The sequence below is a fragment of the Pongo pygmaeus genome, chromosome 1 (genome assembly GCF_028885625.2).
Source record: "Pongo pygmaeus isolate AG05252 chromosome 1, NHGRI_mPonPyg2-v2.0_pri, whole genome shotgun sequence".
Taxonomy (NCBI): Eukaryota; Metazoa; Chordata; class Mammalia; order Primates; family Hominidae; genus Pongo; species Pongo pygmaeus.
The window spans coordinates 208,660,537-208,688,049 of record NC_072373.2 but is presented as its reverse complement, the minus strand read 5'-3'; the positions used below and the strand labels follow the sequence as shown (position 1 = coordinate 208,688,049).

Sequence of the window (27,513 nt, the reverse complement as noted above, 5' to 3'; positions counted from 1 at the left end):
GTCACTGTCACAATTGCAAGATAAAGAAATAATTGTTTTATCGTGCATTAGACTATGTCATGGGACGTCACAATGGCAAAGAGCCTAGTATAAAAATTGGAGGATGGGATGGGGCAGCAGAGTGGGTTAGCAGCATCCAGAGCTGGGGTTTATCCAGCCCTAGGCCTTAGGGCATCACCTTTGCCTTGGGACGAGAGGAGAGTGGTTTGGGCAGGATGTGGACCCTCTGGCCAATTTCCAGGCCACAGTGAGGCCAAGACGGGGTGGGCTATGTAAGGGCTGTGCCAGTTCCCCCTGGGACAGTTTGGAGCTGGGCATGTCCGAAGAAGCTCCTTTTCCTGTGGCTGTGGATTTCTTTGACCTCTGCAGCGCTGGCGGTGGTTGGCCTGGGCAGTGGTTCCTAGAATCTGGTCTGATTAACCTAGGTCGCAACCTTCAGAACCCCAGGAAGATTAGCTTTAGGAACTCCCTGGCAGGTGAAAAGGGCAGTTCCCATCATACCAGCATCCAGCCTGGACCCATTGTTCCCTGGATGGGGAGAGTGGCTCAGCTCTTGTCTCGGCGGGGGGAGGGGTCCTCACCGTTCCCTCTTTCTGGGTCTGGCCTCTGCTAGTGAGGGATAGTATTTTTTCTGGGCTTAGTAGACAGCTGAACAGCCAGCCAGAGGAGCAGTGGACCCAGCTGGGCAGCTGTGGCAACAGTTGGCTCAGCTTTCATCCACATCAGAGCTGCCCTGCCCCAAGATTATCACCACATTTGAATGTGGCTCCAGCACCTCACTTGGTTTTGGCTTCCTCCTTGTATGGACATTGAGCAGAGATCTTGGCTGGGGGCCAAGGGTGTTGACCCTCTTTTCATGAGGGAGCCAACACTAGGAGGCACAAACCACAATGCCTGGAGAAGAGTTTCTGCAGGCTGGAGCCCATATTCCGAATCTCGGATGTTGAATTCAGCCACTGAACACAGGAGCCAGGAGCTCGGAGTCTGGGAACCCCAAATGGGGGATCACAGAGCATAAGATCTCAGACCTGAAACTTAGAGCCCCAGTTTGGGGGCAGTCTGGAAACTGGGCTGACAGCAACTTCCTCTGGTGATTGGGAGCCCATCTGAGAAGCAGTTGGGTCAAGGGCAAGGTCTTGCTCCGTGCATGTCCTGCTCACAAGCCTGGGCGGGGCTCCTGATGGTTGGTGGTTGCACAGGGTCAGGCCCAGATTGCTGGTGCTGTCTCTTGGGAAATCTTGCAGTACCTATGGTACCTGGGACCCCAGGGACTTGGATGTGCTGGGGATGGGTGCGCCACACTGCTGAGACCTCACTGTCAGCTTTCCAGCTGTTCACATCTTTCCTTAGAGCTTGTTCTGCCCTCAGGAACCATGTGGGCTCCAGCTCAGCTGTGGTCTCTGGCTCCTGCTGCTTCCGTGCCCCTTTTCCTCCAGCCAGAACCCCCTGCCCCAGGCTCAGACCCAAGAAGACCTGCAGTTTCTCTGCCTTCAGGTACAAGAACCAAGGAGGAGGCTTGGCTGGAGGACTCTTCTGGCCCTGCCTCTCCATCCAGCTTGCTGTGAGACGTCTGGGGAGCACTGCCCTCTCTGCTGTCAGATGGGCATTAGCATTCCTGTTTTGTCTGCTTCCCAGGACTGTTGTGGCCATCAAGTGAGATGGCCCGTACAGGGCTTAGAACACGTAGTATTTGCTCAATAAATTGTGTCGAGTAAGATAATGGGAGAGGACTTTATTGCACAGCCCTTTCCTCCCTCTCTGGCACGTGTGTGTGTGTGTGTGTGTGTGTGTGTGTGTGTGTGTGTGTGTGTGTGTGTGGTTTCCTTTTTCAGTTTCATGGAGGAACAGCGCTGTGAAAGGTGACTCAGGGGCATGACTGCAAAGGCACAGCCGGGATCCCTGGTCCGGGATGGCAGCCTATATGCCTGCCTAGGTGGGTCTGGGGAGTGGTTAAGTTTCCTCTTCCCAGGGGCAGGCTGGGGCAGGCTGGGTTCTAGGGTGGGACTTCAGCCTTCTCTTGCTCTCATCTCCCTCTTCTTGCCTGGAAGGACCCACAGAGATTGAACCTCTAGCTGTCCATTTGAGGGCTGAAATGAACCTGGTGCCCTTGACCTGGTATCTGCTTGTTCCCTTTCTCAGGGCATTTGAGAGACATGGCTTCTAGGCTCAAGCTGCCAGGAGTCCATGTGTATGTGTGCTGGAGAGTTGAGAGTTCTTTTTTCCAGAGGGTGTGACTTCCATCAAGTCGGTACCTATTTTCCCTGCCATAAGGCCCCCTCTTCCCTGATGACACGGTCAGTAGCCATGTGGTGGTAATACTCCTTGTTATTCCACCTTAAGTCTGCAAGTAGAAAAACGGACACAGATAACAACTGAGTGGTCAGTGGCAGCCACATGCGGGCAGCCAGAGGCACGAGCAAGGTCCCTTTGGTCAGTGGCAGCCACAAAGGCCCAGGCTTTGGGGAGGCCCTGGTTGGTGCCCTTGGGGTTGCCTGCCTGGTTTCGGCAATAAATAACATGAGGACCCAAAAACCAAACCAAAACAAAAAATACAACCAGTATCTCTTGGGGTAGGTGGTGGGAGACTTTAAATTATCGGCCTTCCCTGGGCCACTAGGTGGTTGCCGGCGCAGGGCTAGGCAGGCGGTCATCGGCACGTGTGCAACTCCACAAGCCGCTGGCACTGCCGGCACTTGACGAAGCAGCACCAGTGGAATTTGCAGCTGCAGCGTTCAGCCAGCTCCACCTGCGCAGTGTGGAAGCCGCGGCCACAGCACAGCAGCTCACAGCCGTCGATGGCCTTGGACGTCTTGTTGCATGTGCGGCCCCTTGTGCCCAGCACGCCACTGCGCATGTCCTGCTCGCAGAAGTCAGGGCTAGGCTCCAAGTACACCAGGTCCTCATCTGTGTGCGGCTTGAACTGTGCGTTGCGTGGCACCAGTGCCCTGGAGGAGCCCACGCGGCGTGGCTCCACCTCAGTGGCACCATCAAACTTCTCCTTCAGTGCGTGACCCACCTGGCGGAAGGGCGGCACGGCTCGCCAGCACGTCTTTACCTCACAGGAGCCTGACACCCCGTGGCACTTGCATTCCACCCGCATGTGTGTCAGGATGGCCTGTGGGAGAGGGTGGGGGAGAGGGGCCATCAGGAGATGGCAAGGGAAGGCAGGGGAGGGGCCCTGGAGGCTGACAGTGGAGCGTCGGGGTCCCTGGGGCTGACGCTGCAGTCAGATTTGCCGTTGTGCCTCCTCTTATGAATTACGCGGTACTGGGCTGCTAAGCAGTGTTGTGACAGGTGAAGGAGGTACTGTCCCTGCACTTGGGGCACTGGGAGTTGAAGAAAGAGAAGCACTAAGGGTGGTGTCCTATCAACAGTGAGTGACAGGTGCGGGGTGGGGAGAACACTGCTGCATTTAACCTCCACAGGAACCTTGGGTAGTAGGCATCCAGAAGGCAGATGGCATTACAGTTAGGCACATGATCTTCGTGGTGATGGAAAGGTTCACATCTAGCTTTGCTGCTCTTTTTGGGGAGTGAGTGTGTATGAGAGACAGGGATGGACACACATATATGTATGTGTGTGGGGGTGCCATATGTATGGAGGGGGCCACTTACCCTGTTCTGTAACACCTGCCCGCCTGTCTGTACCCCCACCTGGCCTGTCCTGAACCCCACTGGCCTACAGAAGGTGCCAGGTGCTGGTGAGAGCCTGCACAAATGTTTTCTGAGTGGCTGTGTGGGTGGGAGAGTCTGTAGGGCCCTGCCCATGCTATCCCTACCCCGCTCTTGGTGGGGGGTAGTGCCACACTACCTTCCTGCCGGCCTCATTGTTGTGGAGGTTCATGAGGGCTCTGCTGGACGAGGCCCCCTTGCTTCTCTCCCGCACATCCACAAACGACTGTGAGAAGGCCACACCGTAGGCGATGTTGTCAGAGCATCCTGACCACTGGAAGCCTGGGGTGTGGTGGGCACAGAAAGGGCTGCGGTGAGTGAGGGCCAAGGCCAAGCCCCCTGCCCTCCCACTCTGACCACCTCCTGCACCTACCCTGTGGGCTGACCCCATGCACCGTCCTGTCACAGCCGCACTTCTCCAGCTCCCCACTGCTGCACGCCCGCGTCACTGCAAAGGCCACACCTGCCGAAGAGATGGCGTACACGAAGGCCGCCTCCCGAGTCCCTGTGGGAGGCAGAGGGAGGGCAGGGCTGGGTCCCAGGGCTCCTCTCTGCACCCTCTTTTGTAGAGGGGGAGGGGCATATGGGGCCTCCTGCTTGCTGGAGGCCAGGAGGGAGCAAGACAGGCAGAAATCATGTGCTAGGCACCCCATGGCGCTTGTTCTTATTACACCGATAGCTGAATCTGCTTCCTTTATCAGGCATGGCTTAGGGCTCTTCAAACGTGCAGATGTTGTCATCCTCACAGCCACCCCAGGAGGCAAGTACTGTTACCATCTCCATTTAAACAGAGGCTCGGAGGCTTTTCCGAGGTCACTGAGCCAGCAGACAGTCTGGCTTCAGAGCTTGTGTTCCCAGCTCCTGTGGGAAGCTGTTCTCACTCCCTCCCCAGAAGGTTCGTGAAGGTTTATGGAAGACCAGACAGGCTGGGAGAGGTGAACTGGCTTGCCAAAGCTGCAGGTAGGAAGAAGGCCTGGACTATAAACTCAGGTCTGGCTTCCTTTCTGGCCTGTTCCCCAGCTGGCCCCACTGGGCTCTGAGGAGTCGCCCTACCTTATGTATGATCTTGCCCCTTCCTCTGAGACTGGGCCTGTTTCTGAAAATGTCTTGCTTCCTTAGAGTAAACCGTAATAACAACAGCTTCTACGTAACCCCCTAACCCCTACTGTGGCTAATTAGGAGATACCTATTACGCATAAGCCCGTCACCACTGGGGGCTTCATTGTCCCCCATTTTATAGATGGAGAAATGGAGGATCAGCCGGGGAAGGGATTTGGTCCCAGTCACCCAGCCAGAGAGCCACGGAACCAAGACTCAAGCACACGTCTGTCTGCCTCTGCCCCATGACTTCTCAGTGATCTATTTTGGTGCCTGCCCTCGTCCCTCGCCTGAATGGATGTTTTTATCCTCCTAAGAACTGTGCCTCGGGGGTGTAGCTGTTGTGGACTCTCTTTCTGGAGGTGGGGGGCAGTGTGTGAGCTGGAGTATGCATGGCCGGCTGGGTGTGTGACCAGACAGCAAACCATGCTCCCCTCCTGGGCCCTGTGAGGAGGGCCTCTGTACGCTGTGACTGTCCTTCTGTCTCTTGCCTGAGTGTCTGTGTCCGCAGGAGTGGAGGGGGCAGGCTTTGGCCCCATGGTTGGCAATTACCTCTGTGACACCCAGGCCTGTGCTCTCAGCTGCCCCAGGGAGCAGTCACCGTGGTCAGACGGAAACAATCACCTTCTCTGTGCCCCTGTCTGTGGACAGAGGCAGTAGAGGCCGAGCACTGGGGTGGGAGGCAGCTCAGTCCCCGACCACTCAGGACGCCCTGTTCTTGGTTCGGCCCTTGAGCTGGCGATAGTGCCCACCACCCACTCTCCAGTGTCCACTCTCCACCCTGGCTTGGCCATTTTGGGCCAGCATTGGGGGGCTTGGCTGGAGCAATGGAGCCTCGACAGCCTGAGACAGAGTCTTCTCCAAGTTAATCGAGGTTAATAGCAGGATCATGTTGGTTGGTTTTATGCTGTGGCCGCCCAAAGAGAGACGACTTCAGTTTCTGGTATTTCTGGTATTTCCAGGCCTGAACCAGCACAAATCTTTGCCCCAAAGACCAAGGGGGAAGGGAAGTCAAAGCAGGAGACGGGGCTGGCTGATGAGACTGGCGGGTCGCCTCAGCCTGGCCTCGCATGGTCCTTCCTCTGCTGGTCTTGGCTCCCAGGCCACCCCGGCCCAACCCAAGCCCCAGGCTGATCTCCCCTGTGTACTGGTGGTCCCTGGGGTGCAGGGCCCTCAGGGAGGTTGCTCAGAGAGATCTCTGCCTCATTCCCCAAACCAACATTCATCCACTGAGACTCCAGGTTCCTTTTGCCCTGGCTTTGGGAACAAGAACACTGGAGTTTTCTCAGCTCAGGAGCGGGCCTGAAGGAAGAGATTCTGGAAGGAAGATAATAATAACGAGCTAAAGCTTACAGACAGCTTACCATGTGCTGGGCTCTGTCTAAGCACTTCACATGTGTTATATACTTGTCCCAACAGCCCTATGAAGTAGATACTTTTCATCCTTCTTTGACAGATGAGGAAACTGAGGCACTGAGTGGTAAAGCAACTTGTCCAACAACACCCAGCCAGGAAGTGGTGGAGCTAGAATTTGAGCCCAGGCAGCCAGACTCCAGAGCTTTCAAACCTGACATTATTCTGCCTCCCAGAGGCCCTGAGCCCCTGGGAATAACACATGCAGTTGATTCCACCTCCCACATATGGAGCCAAGAAGGGCTTCCTTAGGTCCACCCCAAACTTCACATGCTGTAGGACAAGCCCAATTCCCTCTGTGGGTTCTTTACTGGGGGACGGTGAGCAGTTGGCCTCTGGGCTCAGCACAGGAGGCCCCAGAAAGCCTGGAAGATGTGGGCAAGCATTTGTGCCCCTAAAGCTGACGGCGGCTCCTCCAGCCTTCTCTACCTGGTTCTGGTGTCCAGCCCTTGGACTCCAGGGTGGTGGCCCTTCCCAGCTCCTCACCTCTGCCCAGGTGCCCAGGCTGGAGCCCTGCTTGCTCGAGGAGGACCTGGCAGAGCACTCTCCTCAGGGGCCGCTCAGACATAGAGAAAGAACTGTAGTCCACCTGGGCGGGTAGCAGCGTGGGGGTTCCCCAGCAAGGTGGCAGATCCTGCTCCCTGGCCAGGGGCTTTCCAAGGGAGGAAGGCAATCCTCGCCTTGTCCGTTCCTGGGTCAGGGGCCAGGGTAAGGCAGAACTCTATGGTGCCTTCTTCCGTTTTCACACAGCCATTTGCCCCTTCTCACACCCAGTTCCTTTCTTCCTGCCGTTTCTTCTTCCCAGAGCACCCCTGGCCTCTGATGTCACAGGCCTAAATACTGTGTGTCCTCTGGGTCCAGCCTCAATGCCACCTTTTCGAAGGTGCTAAGGCTGCCTGGGGCTGGGAATTCAGTTAACCTGTAAATCCACTAACAGCCACTCTTTCTGAGGGCTTGCTATGTGCTGTCTAAGGCTCATGACAGCCTTAGCAATGAGCTCTCTACAGCTCTGCTCTATAGAAGAAAAGGTGAGTCTTGGTGGCTTGTCCTGGGTTCCTCAGGCAGTAAATGGCCAAGTGGGGATTGGAACCAAGGCTTGTCGGACTCCAGGCCTGTGCTCTTCAGAGCATATCACTTGTGAAGTCTTTCCCAGATACAGGAGAAGGAAGGCTATTCAAGCAGTTAGGAGTGTTCGGAGAACTGGCTGAGGCTGAGTTGGACTGGCAATGAAGCCATAGGCTTGCTGATCCCCTGGGTGCCAGGGCAGGTATCTTGGCGGAGGTGAGGCCAGCTGGAGTCTTGGGGAGGTGGGGCAGGACAGGCACTGTCTCCCAGGATAACCTTATCTCCCATTCTCCAACCTCTATCCCTGCCCAGTCTGCCTTTCCAGATTCCTTTACTCTCTTGGATGTGCAAAAACCCACCTTTTCTTGAAACCACCTCCAGGATGCCCCTTTGGATTTAAGAGACAATATAGGATCAGGGAAAGAACAAAGGTTTCAGAGCCAAAGTTGTATTGGATTCTCACTAGCAGTGTGACCTTTCTTTCTGAGCCTTCCTGAGTTGAGTGTTCTCAACTCTAACATGGGGATAATAATGCCACCCTGGCAGGCCAGACCTCGCACCTCTCTGCCTCCCTGCCCCATGCGGTCAGAATCAGGATGTCCCCAGCTTTATCTTCTAATTGTCTTATGTGTGTCTGGCCACTGCAGCCTCAAGGCATTCCTAGTCTGGGAATGTCTCGGGGGTACCCCCTCCCCAGATCTTCTGTAACTTATAGCATCAAAAGGCTGGGTCACAGAGGTAACCCAGGAGAAAATAACGTTCTCCCCATCATTGGGTCCAGTGTGATGCCAATATTGAGGATAAAGGTGAGAGCAAGGTTCTAGTGAGGGACACCCAAGACCACAGAGCATTTACTTCTTAGGTCCAGGTGGTGCCACGGTCAGGAAGGTGTCCTAGATGGTTTAGACATGGGGAATGGACAGACAGGCTGGGTTTGGACCCTCACTTTGCTATGGCCAGGGCACCACATGGCCTCCCAGCCACAGCAGTCAGACCCTGAAGGGGCCTTAGAATTCATCAAGTCCTTCATCTCAGGACAGGGACTTGCTCAAGGTTGCAGAACGAGACATGGTAGAGGCAGAGGAGGCCCGGTGCTGTCTACAAATGGAGGACAGCAGGAGAAGGGGAGTTTTTATTGCCTTTCCTGCCTCTCCCACCTGCCCAGGCACACCTTTGCCAGGCACTATGGCCTCCCTCCCACCCTCACACCCTTTGGTTCATTCGATATTTATTGGTTTATTTGATATTTATCAGTTCAGTATTTAACAATTCATTCAATATTTATCAGTTACCTATTATGTGCAGGTCCTGCTCATTTAATATTTTAATATTTGTTGGTTACCTATTATGTGCAGGTCCTGTTCTAGGGCTTGGGATTAAGTAGTGACTAAAATACAGAGGCCATCCCCCATCTAGCCCTGAATACCTGCTCAGCCAAGAACCACCGATCCCCGCCCTCCCGGCTATGCCAGATACCATCTTTACCAAATTTTTGGTAGATTTTCAGCCTAGAACACACAGTTTTGCCCCAAATTACACACGTCCGTCATCGTTCATCATCATTTCACTGTCCATCTTGCCTCCAGGCCAGGAGCAGGGGAGGCTGTGAGACCTGGGGCAGTGCTGGCAGTGGGAGAGCCCCCCTAGCCCTGAGCCATGTGGGGGTCAGTTAGCCCTTCCTAGGCATCATCTCTGATCCTCACGGGAATCCTAGGAGGCTGGTCCTGGAGTGGTCAAGGAGGACACTGGGACTTAGAGAGGGCACAGACCTTCCCCAGAATCTCCCAGCCAAGAGTTGGCAGGCCCAGGGCTGGGGACGTTACTGCCCTCTGCTTGCCGAGTCTACTTTCTCAGCTGTGATGTGGGAGAACAGCACTGTAAACTCACAGTGTCACGAGGATGACCTGATGCAATAGCACACCACAGGCCCTCAACAAATGGAGGCTCCTCTCATCTCAGACCCCGGGGTGGGTCTGGTCTGGCTTGCTAGCTTTGTCTTCCATGTCTGACGCCACAACCCAGCCAGGCTGCTCATGTATGCAGGCTCCAGCCACGGCTCCAGTCCTGAGAGCATGTGAGTGAGGCCCGCTTACACAGGCTACTGCAGATGACAGCAGCTGGTGACGGGAGGCGTGTCTACACGAAGTGCTTCCCATGCATGAAGTCACTGTATCTTTGTGACAGCCTCATGAGGTGGGCCTATGTGTGGCCTTGTTGCCAGGCAAGGACACAGATGCTCAGGGGAGTGCAGGCACTTGTCCCAGGTCATCCTCGGCCTCACCCTTCCTCCATCTGCCTCACCAGCCAATCCCTGGACCTTCTGAGAGCAGTGCTTCCCTCTCGGACCTCAGGAGGGACAATCCCCTTTTCCTCTTAGTCGGTGGAGACAAATTAAGAAGTTTCCAAGAGGAATTTTACTAGGGAAGAAAACCAAAAACGCAAAAGGGAGGAGTTTGATGAGTGGGCAGAGCTCAGCCTCCTTCTCCAAGTGCGACTGGCACCTGCTGAGTGTGACTGGCCTAGTCTCGGCACCTTGACATGTCCCTCTCCAAAGGAGATTGGACGTTCGACTCCACCAGTCAGACTTCAGTCCAGAGCAGGTACCACCCAGGCCTAGTAGGAATCTCAGCGTCCCTCAGACGCTGAGCCGGTGCTGGGTGCCCCCTTGGTTCCTCCCCCAAAGGTAAGGAGGGCTTCTCACGGGGTCCCGAGTACCCACGATGGCTTCAGGCCAGCATTGCCCCAGGCTACCTCCTTCCTTGCGCCTTTGAGTCCTCGCCCCCGACCTGCTTTCTGTCATTAGATGACATCCACTGTCTCCTCCATGCCAGGCTTTGCCACGTGCCAAGAAACAGGTCAATGAGCCATGAACCTTGCCTTCGAAGGGCCCGAGACCTAGTGATGGAGGAGTGGAGTCGGGTGAGGAGATACGCATTTCAATCTAAAAGGTGTGCTAGAAGCAGTGTGAACACAAATGGCTTAGACAAAAATGTGTGTCTATATATAGAAATAGAGAATAACAAAGCAAATGGGTGAAAATGTAAGCTGTTGGTGAATCAAGTGAAAAGGATATAGGAATTACTTGTCCTACTTTTGCAAGTCTTCTGTAAGTTTGAAATTATGATTTAAAAAAAATCCCACAGCAAGAACAAAGAGCTTTGGAGCCCAGAGGGAAGAACTGAGAAGGTGTGGTGGAGGAGGGAACTGCTGAGCCCTCAAGAAGGGGGCTTGGGTGTTTGGGGTAGAGGACTTTGCATGTGCAAAGGGAGGAGTGGGAGAGGGTAACAGCCTGCCATATGAAACCCTGCCAATCTATCCACCAATCTGTCCAATACACACCTACTGTGTCCAAGGGCTTCCCAGGCTCATGGGCTGCTGTTTGAGGCTGGTTCTGGGGCTCCATCAACCAGGCAGCCCTGTCATCCTGGGAGATCCTCCACTGCCAAGCTGCTCACTGGGTCTCTGTTGCTTTTCCAGAGCAGCGATGTTCAGCAATGCCAAGCGAGATCATGCCTTTTTGGCCCCTGCCAGCTCTTAGGAGAATGGCTTCCAAATTTCTATCACAGTTGGTTTCTAGCAACATCCAAATGGTTTGCCACAAGCCCAGCAGCCCCGGCCATCCAGGACCACAGGTGCCAGGAGAAAGGTTGGCCCAGGCAACCCCTTCCTGCTGCCTGAACAAGTCAAAGGGCCCTGTCGACGGATAGTGGCTTGGAAGTGCCAGTTTCATGCTCAGGAAGTAGAAAAAGGGGCCCATGGTTTAGAGTACTTCCTTGAGGGCAGGAGCTTGGCTGGCGACCTCTGGAGGAGACTTCCAGTTCCATAGACCGTTCTCTATGCCCTGGCCCCCCGGTCTTTGGCTTAATGCCATCTCACATTTCTGGTCTCAGTTGAGGACCAATCTCCTCGGAAAAGCCTTCCCTGAGCATCCCAGCCCCAGCCAGGGGTGGTGTCCACCCTGTGCTCCCACAGGCTCCCCTGGCCCATTGATCACAGCGTTTCCTCGTCGAGGATACGACCACAGACCTGGGAGCGGGACGGCCTGGGGTTGAGTCCTGGCTCTACCACTTTCTATTTTTTTTTCTTTTTTTTTTTGAGACGGAGTCTCGCTCTGTCTCCCAGGCTGGAGTGCAGTGGCGCGATCTCGGCTCACTGCAAGCTCCGCCTCCTGGGTTCACGCCATTCTCCTGCCTCAGCCTCCCCAGCAGCTGAGACTACAGGCGCCCGCCACCATGCCCGGCTAATTTTTTTTTGTATTTTTAGTAGAGACGGGGTTTCACCATGTTAGCCAGGATGGTCTCGATCTCCTGACCTCGTGATCCACCCGCCTCCCAAAGTGCTGGGATTACAGGCGTGAGCTGCCGCGCCCAGCCAGCTCTGCCACTTTCTAGTTCTGTGACCTTAGGCAAGTTACTTAACCTCCATGTGCCTGTTTCTGCACATCCCTGTATCTCAGGGCTGGCTATGCTGGAGGTGCACAATAGGGTTGGTCAGGTGTACCAAGGAATGGGATGGGCCCAGATACTGGAGGCCAAGTGCTGGGGTGGGAAGAGCAGAGGGCCAGGGGTCCAGAGCCTTGGGTCTGAGCCCTGACTGCTCCTCTCTCTCTGAGGAACCTTGGGCAAGTCAGTGGTGTCCCCTGCCTGAGCCTCAGTTTCTTCCTTAATTACCTGCTTACACTTCCAGGAGGCCAGCAGTGGAAACAGGGTGCTCTTTTGAGTGCTGCCTCAACACAGAGCTGCCACCTCTTCTGATGGCCCCCATCCCACACGTGCATCCCACCTGGATCATCCCCCTGTCCTGGGGCCCCCAACGCTCTTCATCCTTTATGCCCTCACTTGGGCCCTGTGCTGGTTTTGCTTCAGAAATGACCTGGAATAGTCCCGTTGCTCACGAGCATCTCATTTCCTGCCGGGCCCATGCCCTGGCACTGCAGGCTCCCCTGCAGCCCCGCACGCCCTTCCCTCACCTTGCGTCACCACCTTGCCAAAGACGGGCAGGGAGTCGAGCGTGGAGCAGTTCCAGCGCCGGTTCCGGAACTGGTACTGGCACTCTTCAATGGCCAGTTGGGCACCGCGGCGCACCGAGTCCATGACTTCCAGGTTCCGCTTGCACATCTGCACCTGCCTCTGGATCAGGCCCTTGAGTTTCTCGCACGTCTCCTCCTCTGAGATGCTCCCCACCGACGACAGCTTGGCCAGGTACCTGGGGAGAGGGTGACACGTGATGCAGAGCCCACCTCCTCATCTTTCCCGGCCCAGGACCAGGCCTGAGCTCCAGCCTGGGTCTCTGGGAACTGACTCGTCCCAGTGACTGGGCCTGGCTGCCGACTTCTCTCTGGATCCAGTTACAGGTCCTCTTGCCTGGCTCTAGGGGCACCAAGGGAGTGGAAATGCTGTCTTCTGCAAAAGGCCTCTATCTCAAGTTCGGCAAAGCAGGCAGCAGCAGTGGGAGGGAAGCTGATCGAGCCCCTACAGGATCCCTCCCTGCCCTGGCGGCCCCCGTGCCACTGTCTGTGCCAGGACGTCACCCCAGACCTGGCTATGGGGTCCCACTGTTCCCTGCCGAGATGTCTTCTAGCTAGGAGGCTGGAGCCGCTGTCTGCCCAGGGTGTCTCTTTCCCTGTCCTAGGCAGGAACCCCAGTGATCCTTGGCTCACCTTCTGGCCACAAGACCAAGATCCTCACTGCCAGCCGCATCCTAGGACCACCAGATGGAGACCAGTGTCATTGCTGCCACCCTTTGGAGGTGGGACAGTGAGGGCAGTGATGGGCTAGAGGTCTAGGGATGGTCAGGTTATGGGTGGTGGTGGCGAGAGTGGGCTGTGTGGACGGTTCAAAAGCCAAGTGCAGCACGCTCTGCCCTCTGCCCCTTGAGTTTCTATGGAGATGGAGCAACGATGGCTACTCCTCAGAGGGTTATTGTGAGGATCATGATCTTGATGAGACAAGTTCTGTGAAGGTGCTCGGGGACCAGGCACATGCGGGAGGGGGGCCTGTGAATGTTTCCGTTTCAGTGGAGGACGAGAGAGCACCACAGTTACAGGTCACCTACTAAGTGCCGTGCACCATGGCTGCACTTCGCCCTGTTGCATCCTCGCCCCCAATCTATGAGGTGATCATGATTATGCCCATTTTATGGATTCTAAAATGAAGGCTAAGAGGGTGACAGGCCCAAGGTGACACAGATAGTAAGTGCCAGAGCTCAGCTTCAAGTCCCTTCACACCCATAGGTCTTTCTCCCGCGTGTCCTCCTTAGTGGCATTCAAGGGGCCTGGGAGGCCCCAACTCATCTAAGGACAGACACTCTGTGATCTGGGCCAGGAGGCAAAGGGACCTGGAGCAAGACATAAAAGTGCTCACTGGGATTGGAGCAGAGCTGGGGAGGGGCCCTGTGAGGGAGAAGCTGAACCCCTCTTGGAAGGGGAACGCGCATTAACTGAGCACTTATTAAGTGTCAGGTCATGTTCAGAGAGGTGGAGTGACTGGCTCAAGGTCACCCAGCTCTAAGAGCCGACCTGAATTAGAGCTCGGTCTGGACAACCCAGAGGCTTGTGGTCTAACCATTGCCCCTCAGCCTGCCCTACCATTCCCCCGAGTGTCTCTGGCCAGGGCCAAGTGCACATAGTAGGTGCACAAGAGGCAGCCTCTGGAGAGGAGAGCTGAGTGGTGACTCTGGAAGGCCCCCTTTCCCATCTGGTGAGTGGGAGATGCATCTGATCACCTCCCAGGGCGGGGCTGCCTTCCAGGTTCTTGGAGGAGCAACAGAGTGCATAGAATCACACCTAAGCAATGTTCCCCAACAGGGGATCTGGCCCAGACCCCCCATTTTACAGGTGGGTACACTAAGGCCCAGAGATGGAAAGGGGGGCCTTCCCATGCCTCCCAGAAGGAGGCTCCGGGCCTGGCTCTACCTTCAGCCTCAGCCACACAGGTTGGAGGCTCTGGAAAAAGAGTTTCCTGCTGCCCTAGACTCTGCAGTGAGCCAGGCCTCCCCCAGGGGCTTGCTCAGCACACTGAGTCTCCCAAGGGTTGGGGATTTTCTAGGGGTTGGCTGTGAAGAAGCTGCTGCATCTTATAAAGGAAGCGGCACAAATTTCTTGTTTGAAGAAGGATAAAGGGAAGGTCACTGCTCTCTGGGCCTCAGTTTCCTCATCTGTAATAAGAGAAGGGACCACTGGTTCTGTCTGAGTGGAGGAACTGCTACCTGGAGCAAGAAGGGTCTGTGTGAGAGATGGCCTGACACTGGCCCGAGGCAATGAGGCAGGAAGTTGCCATTTGTTTGCTGAATGAGGGAATGAATGAATGGTGACCAAATAGAAAAGCACACGGAAAGTCCTATTTATGGGAATTCTTTCTGATGATAAGAAGAGCTAACTTCTATGGAACTTGGGACTCGGCTAAGTACTTTATATTATCGCATTTAATCCTCTCAGAAAGCCAAGCAACTCCCATTTAAAAGAGGAGGAAACTGAGGCACAGACATTTTAAGTAATTTACCTCATGTGCAGGGCCACACAGCCAGTGAGGTTGAGCAGGACTTGAACCTGGCGTTTGCCTGGCTTCACAGCCTTGGGCAGAGACAGTGTTCTCTGTGTGGCTCAAAGACTAGAATTGACACTGTGGCCAGAAGCTGCTGGGAGCTGGGTTTGTTCAACCCAAAGTTGCCAGCCAGGGTGCAGCTGGGGGGCTGTCTCCCCATCCCTGGAGGTTTGCAGGCGGCAGCTAAATTTTATTTGTCAGGTATGTGGGTTGGACCAAGTGACGGTTCTTGAATCTGGCTGTGAATCGAAACGTGTGCAGGGTTTATTGAAAGTGGAGGTGCCTGGGCCCCAGTCCCAGTGGGGGTTGGTGGGCCTCTGAGGTTAATTTAATGTGCCTTAGGTACACCTGGGAGGCTAGGTGGGCACTGGCCTGGAGAGCAGTCTGCATAAGTATGGGTGATGTTTCCTTCTCAGCCATAGGGAGCTCTCTGACTCAGGGATGCCACTGTCCTCCTCACTGTGGCATTGATCCCCAGGATGTTTCCATTTCCCCATGGCTGTGGAGCCTGAGCCTGGCTTTCCTTATCTGTAAATGGAGATAACGGTTCTCACCCAGAGGGCTGCCGAGAGGAATGCCCGTGATTTGCTGTGTGATGCACCTGGCTGTCAGCAGGGCACATCCTAGGTGCCAGGTAATTGTGGGGGCAAGTGCACAGCGTGGGGCAAGTGCAAAGTAGGTGGCCTCAGGTCGAAGAAGGCCAACCTCCCCTCCCCACCCCCTGCATTCCTGTCTCCCAGGGGCCTCCCCGCCCCTCCTTCCTATGTACCAGGTGGTTCCCAGGGGATGCACAGACTGGTGGTGTCCTGACAAGGCCCAGGCAGGAGCTCGGAGCCCCTTGGAGGGAACACAAGGGCAGGAAGGGGGCTGAGAGGCAGCAGAGGCTGCATTTGCAAGGGGAGGGGCCCACCCGGCTTCTCAGCCCTGCCTGGGTGCTCTCCTGCCTGTGCCCAGCCAAGGGGTCGCCTGTGGAGCTAGCCCCACCTGTTGCTCTTGGCCTGCAGGGGGCGCCAAGAGCCCGGCTACTGGCGGTGGGCCAGGTCCACGTTCAGGAGGCCACAGGTGTCCCTCGGTGGGGGGATAAGGAATTGAGCCTGACGTTGGATCCTTTCCTGCTCAGACCCAGGCTTGGCCTCTTGGAGAAGGGTGGGGGCCCTGTTTGCTCTATGATGTGGGGGCACAGAGCTGGCCCATCCCCAACTCAGTCTCTGCTCCTGCAGCGTGCAGCCAAGAAGGCTGCATCTGGCTGTGCTGGGCCCTGGCGTCTGGTCAAGGGAGGCACCCAAGGGCAGGGGTTCTCTGGGCAGGGGGGGCAGCCTCTGACCCACTGTGACCTTGGGCAAGTCCCTGCCATACTTGGAGCCTGTCTCCTCATGGGTACAGTAAACCGGTGGGTCCGTATGGCCTTTCCCACTGTCGGAGTTGGTGGGCCTCCTTCTACTGGCAGGGTGGGGAGTGGCCGGGCCTCAGGGGCCTGCTGGCCCCATGCCAGGCTGATAGATGTGTCTCTGCCATTGAATAAGTAGTGAGATGGACCAGGGGAGCCACCTGCATCCCCTGACCCAGGCTCAGAACGCAGCAAGGGGAGACTGGCTGAATGACAGTCGCAGGGGCTTAGGGTGAGCTGCTGGGCTGCCGTGGCCGTGAGTCACTGGGCAAGCTTCCAGGAAGGAGCTGAGCAACCTCTTCCGTTGGCACCAGTGCCCACCCCCAGCCCCTGCCTTCATCTGGCACAACAGCTGTCCCCTTCCGTACACATGAGGCCCAGCCCCATCCCCACCCCTGTTCCCCCAGACCCCAGGGTCTCGCCCGGGCAGGGCTGGGTGCCAGGGCTGGAAATGGAACCGGGCACCAGCTCTAGAGAGTGAGAACCCCAGGCATTACAGGCCCTCATCCACAATGTTTCTGCTTGCCCGTTTCAGTATCCAGCTAGCATCTGGCTCCATTTTACAGATGAGCAAACTGAGGCTACAGAGATAAAGTGACTTGCTCAAAGTCCCACAGCTACAGCGGTGAGCTGCAGTGCAAACCCAGCCCTAACTCTCACTCTCTTTCCTCTGTACCTGGCTGTGGATATGCCCCATTTACCTGCTGAGGGGGCTAACACTGCCCTTGGTGCCTCACACAGGGCACAGCGCATAGAAGGTGTTTAATAAATGCCTGCAGCAGGGATGGAGGGCTCTGTCCTGATGGGGTTCCCTCTGCTTGCCTCCTGGCAGAGTGCTCAGGATGGGGAAGATAAGGATGAGGGAGGAACGTGGGGGCTGCTGTGGTCTTTTGATCTGCTGAGAGCCTGGAGACCCATCGGGGCGAGGCCTGATTAGTACTGGACACCTCAGGATTCCCAGTGCCCTAGGGTGGCTCAGCCCCAGAGACACGTGTGCCATCCGCTGACCCTGGAGCTGGACCAGGCTCAAAAATGGAGTGCACCAGCCCTTTCTAGGGGTGACAGAGAGCCAGGGTGTGATGGGTGGGCCGGGCCAGGCTGTGCAGGGCCTTGGCCATCCCTGAGGCTTCTCCTGTCCTGGCTGCATTGCCCCAGTTTAGGCTCCTTCCTGCCACCACGGAGTACAGGCTTAGAATTTGCCACCTGCTGCCCTGGCCACCCAGAACTCTCGCCATGGCCATGCCGTTGATCAGGTTACCCCACCAGCCCAGACCGCCCCTGCTGCTGCTACCAGCCAGCTCATGCCCTGATCTTCTCCAACGGGGGCTGCAGGTCCTGCAGGCTCCTCCCAGGAGGCCCTCCCCGAGCCCGGCCCGTGCCTACAGCCTGCAAGGCTGGAGGGCCCTTGCCCTGCCAGGGAGATCAGATCCTCTCAGCCACCTGCTGTTTTCATTAGAAACTAAAATTAGCTGGGCTTGTCCCAAGCTTTTCCAGGTTTGCTTGCTTTTTTAAAAAAATATACAAATTCCTAGAGGAAAATCTGCACCTCTGCGACTCCTCCCGGCTCTTACGCTGTGAGTCAAGAGGAGAGGGGACGGGAAATAGCTGGAGCGTTTGGGAGGCCAAGCAGATCAGTGTCGTGGGTCCCAGCCCTGCGGGTGTCCAGGTGGGGGCTGGGACGCCAGCGCAGGCCTCTCTGCCCCCTCCCTTTGGCCTCCCTGCCTGCCTGGGCCACATTTAGAGCCTCCTCAGGAGCGGTCGTGCCTGCGATACCAGGGAGGAAGGAGGCCAAGTGGACGGGAGGGGGAGCTGGAAGAAAACGGAGTGGCTGCTGAACAGAGCTGCCTTGGGGGATGCGGGCCAGTGGGGGCGAAAGTGACCACAGCCCCCATCCAGGACTGTGTTCTTAGGGGGATGGTACCTGGTTTCCCAAGATCCTAACCATACCCCCCACTCACTTTTACATCTTTGAATGTTTCTGTAACCACAGTCTTGGTATCCTGCTGTGCTCCCCCTGATGGTGCCCTAGCCTTGGAGACCCTTGTCTTTTGGCATGGCAGGCAGTGCAGAAAGGACATGGACCAGGGACTCCTGGGTCCAAATGTCATCCTTGTGTTGCTTGAAGCAAGTTAGTGAACACCTCTGAGCCTCAGCGTGTTCATCTGTAAAGTGGGGAGACTGGGATTCCTGCACGCAGGAGGCCTAAATGAATGAAATGTGTGTGCAGGAGATGCTCATCCCTGCTGCAACATTGTCCTAGCAGCACCTTCAAGATGCTCACTGTCATCGGTGCCATCACCACCCCTCCCACAGCCTCTCCCAGTCCCTCTGGCTGCCCCTCTGCTGCACCCCAGACCAGACCCATGCTGACCTCTGCTCATTTGTGTGTGTGTTTTTTTTGCTTGGGTCTCTTGGCCCTCTTAGGCCTCGGTTCCCGGTCTTTTTTTCAGCTGATCATGCCTGAGAGGTGGGACACGCTCCCCCGGGGTACAGTGGATGACCTCAGCAGCCATCCCAATGGCAGGCTTTTGACAGAGTCTCCAGATGAAGTCTGCAGAGTTTGAGAATGTGTTTCCTGGCGACTGTCATTCAGACCCTGTGAGGCTGGGGAGTGTGAGATGGGTGGAGGTGATGGTGCTGCCAGGACACCAAGAGCTGGGACACTGGGGTGAGGGCAGGGACAGTGGTGTGCAGGACAAGCTCAGGAGTGTCAAGGGGACTTGGAAACCATTTGTGGGCATAACAGAGTGGATGCATGGGACCTTCACTTATACTCTCTGCAATCAATAGTCACGTGCTTCAGTATGTCCTCAGTGCAACAGTGCAGGGCTGGCTAGGCAGGTGTCTTCCCCTCTATTTTGCAGATGAGGGAACTGAAGCTCAGAGAAGCATGTGTTTGAGGCCATGCAGCCTGCAGTGGAAGGTCAGGATTTGAAAACAGGTCATTCTGGCTCCTAAGCCAAAGATGACCCAGGGTACTGAGGCATGAAGTTTGGCAGTCAACAGACAGTGACCTGAGGGAGGAGGCCTGATTCTTCCCTTGATGGGTCTTTCTAGAGCCCCATGTCTTTTCTGAATTACAGCGAGGTGTCTGGGCTGTGTTCAGGAGTAAGGGGTGCTGGGGACAGATGTCTGCCTGGACAGTGTGGAAGCCTGTGGTCTCTGCAGCTGTTGGGACCATGGAAGGGTTGCTGCCATTGGTCCAACACCCCTGGAGGGGCAGGCTTTGGAGACACTCATGGTGGTTTGCAGGGCAGTGGGTGCTGCCTTCACCCCTCAGCCTTAGCATGGTCCTAGGTCTGTCAAGGCCCAGGCCAAGTCCTCTTGGCCTCAGGTGCATTTCCTCAGGTGGAGAGAGAGAACGGCCTCCCCTGGAACCCAGGACTCCATCGCCAGTGCACACCACTCTGCACCTTTGGGCCCCTTTCCCTCTTTCCTGTCTCCTGGGACCCCTCGCTCCCATCTCCCATCCTTGGAAGCCTCAGCGCCCTCATTTTCTGACTCTTGGTTTCCCAATTCTCATTACTTCCAGTATCCTGGTACCCCAGCCCCCTACATTTCACTCCTGAGGGCTCTGTGTCCCCCACTTCCTGTTTGGGAACCCCCCACCCCATTTCCCATCTCACTGTATGTGTTCCCAGTGAGCTGGTGGCTGCCTCAGGGCCACAAAGTAGCCCCTTGGACCTGAGCCTGGATGGCCCCAGAGCTGTGCCAGGTGAGAACTTGCCTTCTCTCCCTGAGGCAGGTGTGTTGTTGGGGGGAGTGGGTATCAAATTTAAGGCTGGCCAGACCTCACCTTGTCCCCCGATTTGCCAGCAGAGAGCTCTTCCTTTGCTAGACCCATCCGACCTGTGTCCCCATAACCTTTCATGTCTTGTATCCACTGACCCATTGAACTGTCCTCCCTGCTGGGCTGAGGGAACCTGGGGTTGGGGAAAGAGGAGGGACAGGTGAAAGCCCAGCCGAACTGTCCAGAGCCAGTGCTGGCCTCCTGGAGTGAGGCTCCCAGTTTCTAGTGAGTTCCTCGGCCTTGGGGGATACCTTCCAAAGGCCCAGTCCTGGGAGAGCCTGTGGCTGAACCCCCACTTCTGCCCCCACCAGGGTGGGGCTTATACCCCCAGCAGAGAATAACTGGCTGGGGGCACGGGGCTGCAGGGCTGCTGCCAGTGGCTGCGGGGACAGCTCTGGGAGACCTGGGATGGAGTCCTGGTTCTACCACCGCCATGCTGTATGGTCCTAAGTGCCCAGCACAGGGCCTGACGTGGGGAAGTGCTCGACGTGTTTGCATGGGGGCATCCCAGGCCTTCCCTGGCAGGAAGGCTCCCCAAGGGGGTTGAGCTGAGAATCCCCAAGAACGCCCTCACCCTCATGCCTCGAAGCTTGGGTTGCCAGAACAGCTGGGCACCCGACTTAGGAGGGGCTACTCTGCTGTCTCCAGCCCTTTGGGAAGGGTCTCTGGGGCCCAATCCTGGGATTTCAGGGCTTGTGTGTGAACAGATTGAGAAACAGAGTCTGAAGGGACCATTCATAGTCATTGCAGGGAAGGGCCCTCAGGCCCCTCAGCATTCCTGCTGTTCTAATGGGCCTAAAGATACATGTGAGCTGTCCGAGGCTCCTTTCCCCTGGAGGACGCATCCCTTCCTCCTCCCACCTCCCTCCCGTTCTCTCCTCAGACCAGGTCCCCTCCTCTGCGGGGTCTGACTTGGCAGGGAACTTTCAGAACACAGTTTGGTTTCAGTTTGCCAGGACATGGGGGAGGGGGAGCTGGTGGGGTCACGGCAGGGAGCGAGCCGTCCCGAGTTTGGCTGAATCACAGAAGATGCAGTTCAGGACTCAGAGATAAAACCTGGCAACTCCTGTGGAAATCTGGAGAGCAACCCTGGGGTCGCAGCTCTGCCTGCAGCTGCGCCTGCTCCATGCAGTGGAGGGGTGACTGGAGGGCCCATGGCAGGCAGCTGTCACCCCACCCATGGCTCCCTGGCCAATCTGCGCCCCACTGGCTCAGCCCAAGCCTCTCTTCCCAGAGGCAGGAACAAGAGGAGGAGGCTTGGTGCAAATGCTCAGCTTTCCCAGTGTACCCACAGGGCCTGAGTTGGGCGAGTTTCAACAGGTTTGGGGAGCACTGTCTTGTCAGATGCTTGCTGCGTTGCTCAATTGCTAATCCAGGGCTGAGGGAAGAAAGTCAAACCATAGCAGACAGCTGGGTCGTGACTGCTGCCTGAGCAACCCCCTTGGGCAGAGCCTGGTCCTGAGGCGCTGCAGTGCTGGGGGAGAAACACTCAGCCTGGCTCTCAGGGTCTGTTCCAGCCCAGCAGTGAGGGGCAGAGCAGCAGATCTCAGGGGCAACAGTCACACTTCCTGCCACCCACCTCTGTGCCTTTTAGTATCACCTGAGCCTCAGGGCAGTGGAGCAGAGCATTCCTCCTACTGCAGGCCTTTGAAGATGGGCTACCATTGGACAACAGCTGAGAACCCTCTGAACAAGCCCGCCTTTCATTCATCCATCAAAGATCGGCTGAGCACCTAGTACTACCTGGCAGGCACTGTGAGATATTCAGAGGTGTTTATGCCACAGCCACAGCCTCCAGATGTTTATAACTTTGTAGAAGCAGTAAAGAAACCACACGATTAGACTGGAGTTATATATAATACGAAACGGTTCTATAGGCAGGGGATGAAAGCTGTAAAATCTGGACATGGAAGAGCAGTTCCAGTCCTGCTTCTGATTTGCAGAATGACCTTGGGGAAGTCATTGCACGTCTGGGCCTCTGAAATGGGGCTGAAAGTAATCTACACTCCTGTCCTCTGACAGTGGTTGTGGTGAGGCATGGAGGGGAGGGTGTGTGGTTGAAATAGGGTAATGGTTGTGAAAGGTCTTTGTAAACCATTGATTCTTGGGGGAATGATTTTGCACCCCCAAGGAGACATTTGGCAAAGTCTGCAGACATTTTGTGTTGTCGCCTGGGGGGATGTTACTGGCTATCTAGCCGGTAGAGGTCAGGGATGCTGCTGAATATCGCACTATGCACAGAAAAGACCCATACAAGAAGACGCATCCAGTCCCAAATACCAGTGATATGGAGGTTGAGAAATCCTGGTGTAAACTGTGAAGTACTGTGGGGGTGTTTGTGATTGTAATTCACTGCCCAGAGCCACGGAGGAGCTCTAAGGAGATGGGTTTTTGACTATTTAGAGGGAAGAGAGGGATCTTTTAAAGGTGGGAATCAGGGGGACACTTCCTGGAGGAGGTGGGCCACATCTTTACCTGTGTGGCTGGCACTGCACATCTGGGCTGGCTGTGCCCCATCCCTGCCCCAGGGAGCTCTGCCTAGAGTGTTGGGCTTCACTCCACCCAAGGCCAAGGGAGATATAAACTGCCCCCCAGCCCCCAGGCAAGCAGGCTCAGGGGAGCTTGGCCCGAAGTTGCACACTGGTGGAGACTCAAAGCCAATGGAAAGCATGATGCGTCCTTCACTGCCCCCAGGGCACTGAAAGGTGCTCCCAGCAGCAACTCCTCTGCCTGGCAAGATTGGCTTGTGAGCCAGGCTAGGTCTTCCTGATTCTGGGAGGCTCCTGCAGGGGCCCTTGTTGAGCAAGGGGGTTGCAGCATAGGATCCTACCTGTGTTAAATCAGTGGATCTGGGTGGGACAGCCTGGGATAAACAGGGCTTGGGAGCAGCAGCCTGAAGGCCCGTTTTCTCCACCACCCCTATCAATAGGGATGCGGCCCTGCAGGTTCCTGACATCAGCCCTTGCTCCCGGCAGCTGCCATGGCTGCCGTTTCCATCAGCGTGCCTGGCCCAGTGCCAGCTTGCCACACGCATGGGCTCACTCTTTCTTCCCAACCACCACTGTGCACCATTTGCATCAATGGGCTCCATTTTACAGATGAGAAACCCGAGGCTCGGAGAGGTTAAGTAACCTGTCCAAGGTCACTCAGCTGGGAAGGGCAGAGCTCGGTTGGATCTCAAAGACCCACTTCTTGGCCATGCCGCCGGCCTGCCTCTGAGTGCAGCATGGGCTCCCTCCCCTCACCCGTGGGATTCTGCTAGAGCCCCACTACCCCACTAGCTTCCTCAGAAATCCACAGTCCTGAAACCTTAGCTTATTTATTCCCTAACCCTCCCCAGCACTTCCATTTGGGGTTCAGAACGATCTGCTGAGGACTGTGGCCCCGAGGGAGGAAGGGGACACCCAATATGTGGCCCAGAGCTGGGAATGGAACCCAGGTGTCCTGACTCCCAGTACAGCCTCAGTGCAGGGAAGAGGGGACATTCAGAAACATTTCTGAGCTCAGATCCATGGCAGGGCAGCCTCCTTAAGGGCAGAGTCCCAGCCTTCCCCCAGGGACTCTTCATCCATCCGGCCCTCCCTTAGTGGTGGGAGCCGTCACAAGCTGTCAGCGGGCTCCTCCGGGTGCCAGACGAGGTCTAATCAACAGCTCCCAGCTTCTCTGGGCCTGCCCAGGCCTCAGGCTGCCCTCCCAGCTCCAGGCTCCATCCTGCCCAACAGCTGCACGCGGCGGGACACCTGGCCTCCCCACCAGGCCACCCGACCTTCTGAGACAACAGATAGCCCTGGCTCTTGCCACTGGCCAGCAGACCCACCCTGGACTGAAGCCTGACTCCAGGGTACCGGGAGGCGAGCAGAACCTAGACCTTGCTCCTCGGCAGGTGCTGTCAACTATCCTGTCGGGGCCAGGCCTCCTCATACCTTACACTTGAAAAGACACAGTGCCAGCCATCATGCCTGCATGGACACCTGCCTGCCCGAAGCTTTTCCTTCTAGAGGCAGCTTTTCAGTCGGACACCTTAGGCATTTACCAGCTGGGTGACTTGAGCAGTTACCTCTGCGATCCCCAATCTTCTCATCTGTAACGGGATTGAAACGTTGTTGGGATTTAGATCATGCTGTGGGAGTCATTATAATAATTATTATTGTCATGATCCTACAGTCTTCAGACCAAGTCCCCCTCTGTGCCTGCTCGGGCTCATACTCAGCTCTTTCCTCTGACAGCCATAGGGCATGTGTCCTGTTCCACTCAGTCATGGTTTTATCATGTTTTTCTACCTAGACTCCAGGCTTGTGGGAGGCCAGGCTGTGACATCCATTTCCCCCAGAGCTGCCGTTCCTGGCCAGCTGATTGTTCGACAGAGGTTGATAAATATTGGACCCAACCTTGGTATGTGCCCAGTGTCTTCTACTTCACAGCCTTTCTGGTTTGGGAGGGTCCTGGGAAGCCTCTTGTTCCTCTTGCCTTGGGCGGAGCAGAGAGACCCTTGGCTTGAAGCCGGGGGTGGAGCAGGAGTGAGCTGGGTCATCCAGAGACCTGCTTCGTGGCAACCTGAACCATCACCGTTGCAGAGAACAGGTTTGCCAACCTCTCTTCTCCTAGGCTGCCCCTCCTCACCCCACCTCCAACAGCACAGGCAGGAGAACTGAGTTGTTGGAATTCCCCACAGTTTGCATGGTCCAAAGCCGAGGCTGCCTTCCTGGCTGGGATTCTGGGGGTGGACATGGGTGAAGGTGAGTGCTGATGCCACTGGGCCATGCTGGCTCCACTTTGGAACAGCTTCAGGGAAGGGGGTATAGGGTCACTGCCTGGGAGTCAGAACACCTGGGTTCAGTTCTCAGCTCTGAGTTTGGGCAAGTAGCTTCCCCTCCCGAGGCCTCAGTTTCCTCATCTGAGTCAAAGATGAGATGCTCCTGAAGGACTTCCCACTGCAGATGTTGCTGTCTTCCATGCAGGCCTGGGCCAGATGCTTGGACTGCCACTTTTTTTTCTTTGTTTTTGTTTGTTTTTTGTTTGTTTGTTTTTTGTTTTTTGTGGCTTTGGCGGTGCTGGGCAGGTGAGACCCAGTTCTTGCTCTTCCTGATGCTCAGATCTGTTTTGGAGACCCCCGCTCTGAACCCATGCATTCAAGAACCAGCTCCAGGGACACCCAGGGTCCTCCAAGTCCAAATCAGCTCCCTCCCCAGCTCTGCGACCCAGGCTCCATTCAGGGGGTGGCCTGCAGGGGGGCAGTGGGAGAAGGTGGTGGTGCCTTGCTTTCTGTACACTCTGCCACTGCTCCTGAAGTGTTAATCAAATTAAGGCTCCAAGAAAAACAAAAGCTCCGCAGCCACTTCGGGCTGCCTTGGAGTCGTTTGCTCTCGGAACAGCTGGGAGAATTCCACATCACCTCCGTCCCCCAAGCCCTGGGTGGCTCTGACCCCAACGAACACACTGCTTCCAGCCTGGAGGGCTCTGGCTGGCCACAATGACCTCATAGCAACAGCCATTGGACACTCGGGGCAATTTCATGGGAGATATTTGTTCTTTGGTCTTGATGCAGAGAGAATTTTTTCCTCTCTCCCTGTCTCCATGGAAACCCCAGCTACACTGTTGGCGATCCCCCTTCCCACCCCATGCTTTTCAGATCAATATTGGAGCTTGGCTCCCCACTGGCTGCCCGCAGCGGATGGTGGCAGAGCTCTGGGCAGGAGGAATTGTGGCCAGGGTTAAGCGCGGGGCATGGGGAACCGTCCCTGAGCGGGGGTGAAAGGAGTGCAGGTCCTCTTGCTCCCTGTCCACCCACTCACTGGAGCTCATCCCTTTAGTCTCCCTCCCTGCAGCAAACCTTCCGCCCCTACCCAGGGAGCGCCCTGAGCGCAGACCCAGTCAAGGAGAAAGAGACAGGTCACCAGCGGTTACCACCTCTTCCTCCTTAGGCTAGACACGGGGAGGTGGGGGGCCGTTGTCTTCTTTAAGGTCTGGACGGAGTTTCTTCCTGCCCCAGGGAAAAACCAAGGCCCGGCCAGCGCCAGCGCCAGCCCGGGCCCTGAGAGACCAGGCGTCCTGGTCCCTTCCTTCTGTCTCCGGCTCCCGCCCCCCAAGCAGAAACAGGTCCCTGCACGCCTCCAGTCCAGCCCGCAGCGCGGCGCAGCTCGGCGCGGGGTGATCGCTCCGGACTTCTCGGGATTAACCTGCTATTATGTCCCAGAGCCCTTCCCTGCAATGGGCTTCCTCGGCGACCTGTCAGCCCGGCTGGACTGCACCCCGCGGCCGGCGCCCCTCCCGGGCCACCGCCCCGCGCTCGCACCCCTGGCGCCCTCGAGCGCCCCGAGCCGCCTACCGGTGCGGACGCCGCCGCCGCCACCCCTGACGCCTCTGGGCAGGGAGCCGGACCCGGGCAGGAGGGGACCCCGGGTGTGTAGAGGGACGTTCGGGTCGTGGCGGCGGCAGCGGAGCGAGCGAGCCTCCGGTCCCGCGACCGAGACACCTGCCGGGCTGCCCCGCGCCCGCTGCCCCGCGCCGCCTGGCACCGGCCGCTGCCCCCGGGGCCTGCCCCGCCCCGCCCCTCCCTGCTCGGCCCCGGCCCGACTTACAGCCAGTTGCTCGCGGCGGCTGAGAAGACGGCAAAGACGAGGAGGCGCAGCGAACGCAGGCAGGAGCGGGGACTCATGGTGCCGCCGCGGGCGCCCGGCCCGGGGCAGCCGCTGCGGCCGCGGGGGGCCTCCCGTCGGGGCTGCAGGTGGGCGCCCGCGGGCGGGCCGGGGCGCGCGCGGCGGGGCTCTGCCTCCCTGTGCCTGCCGGCAGCCTGCCTGCTGCTGCGCCCGCTGCCCGGCGCGGACCAGAGTGTCAGCGCCGCCCCAGAGCCGGGATGCGGCGGCGGCGGCGGCGGCGGCGGCGGCGGCGGCGGAGGCGGGCGGGCGGGCGGGCGGCCGGGGGGGCGGGCCGGGGGCGGGCCGAGGATGGGGTTACCTGGGCGGGCCCAGCGGCCCGGGACACCCCCCCCCCCCGGGGGCGGGCCGGAGCGGCGGCGGCTGCCGCCCTAGCCCGCGGGACTGGGCTGCTCCGGGGGCCTCCCCAGCTGGGCGCTCCGGAGGACTTGGGGCCCGAGCCCGCTCCAAGCACGCCTGGCTGCGCGCCGCCTAGCCCGTCCCGGCTAGAGGCGCGGCGACCCAGCTGCCCGGCCGCCGCCCGGGCCTCGGGGACAGGCGGGCACAGCTCCCCCAACCCGCCGCTGCGGGCACTGCAGCGCGGCCCTCGCTGCCCCCCCACCCCCCCACCGCCCCCCGCCGGCGCCTGGAGCCCAGACCCCGGTCCGACCGCGGCGGACCCACCGGAGCGCGGCTACCACTCGCGCGCACCCAGGCGCTGGCGCTCCGGGTGCCTGGGGCTGCACATCGCGGCGCTGGATGTCTCCCGACCGCCCCCTGCCCGGCCCCTCCCTGCCTCCTGGCCCCCGCGTCCTGCGGCCCAGCCCCTCCCTGGCGCTCACCTCCCTACAGCATTCCGGGAGCTGGACGGGGCCTCCCCAGCTTTGGGCAGCTTGGGACAGTGGCCCGAGACTGT

General features: G+C 57.4%; 1 protein-coding gene across 2 annotated transcripts; it reads right to left on the bottom strand.

Moving 5' to 3' along the window:
* Positions 1 to 13: 13 nt before the first annotated feature.
* WNT4 (Wnt family member 4) lies at positions 14 to 26,822 on the bottom strand. 2 transcript variants are annotated; one of them, XM_054455736.2, is made up of 5 exons: positions 26,544 to 26,822; positions 12,217 to 12,452; positions 4,045 to 4,176; positions 3,811 to 3,953; positions 14 to 3,115 (listed from the first exon to the last, which is right to left on the bottom strand). In XM_054455736.2, exons 1-5 carry the CDS (start codon positions 26,618 to 26,620, stop codon positions 2,648 to 2,650), a joined length of 1,056 nt encoding a protein of 351 aa, XP_054311711.1. In that variant the 5' UTR covers positions 26,621 to 26,822; the 3' UTR covers positions 14 to 2,647. The 2 variants fall into 2 exon arrangements, with proteins under 2 accessions (XP_054311711.1, XP_063514799.1); XM_063658729.1 differs by having other exon boundaries at positions 14 to 3,016.
* Positions 26,823 to 27,513: the final 691 nt, after the last annotated feature.

Bases quoted from the DNA above. Each gene is read 5' to 3' on its own strand.
- WNT4 (XM_054455736.2), bottom strand. From the start codon at position 26,620: ATGAGTCCCCGCTCCTGCCTGCGTTCGCTGCGCCTCCTCGTCTTTGCC. The intron at 12,453-26,543 runs GTAAGTCGGGCC...CCCTCTCCCCAG, and splicing joins GCCGCCGCGAGCAACTGGCT to GTACCTGGCCAAGCTGTCGT. The intron at 4,177-12,216 runs GTGAGGGAAGGG...TGCCTCCCACAG, and splicing joins TGGCAAGGTGGTGACGCAAG to GGACTCGGGAGGCGGCCTTC.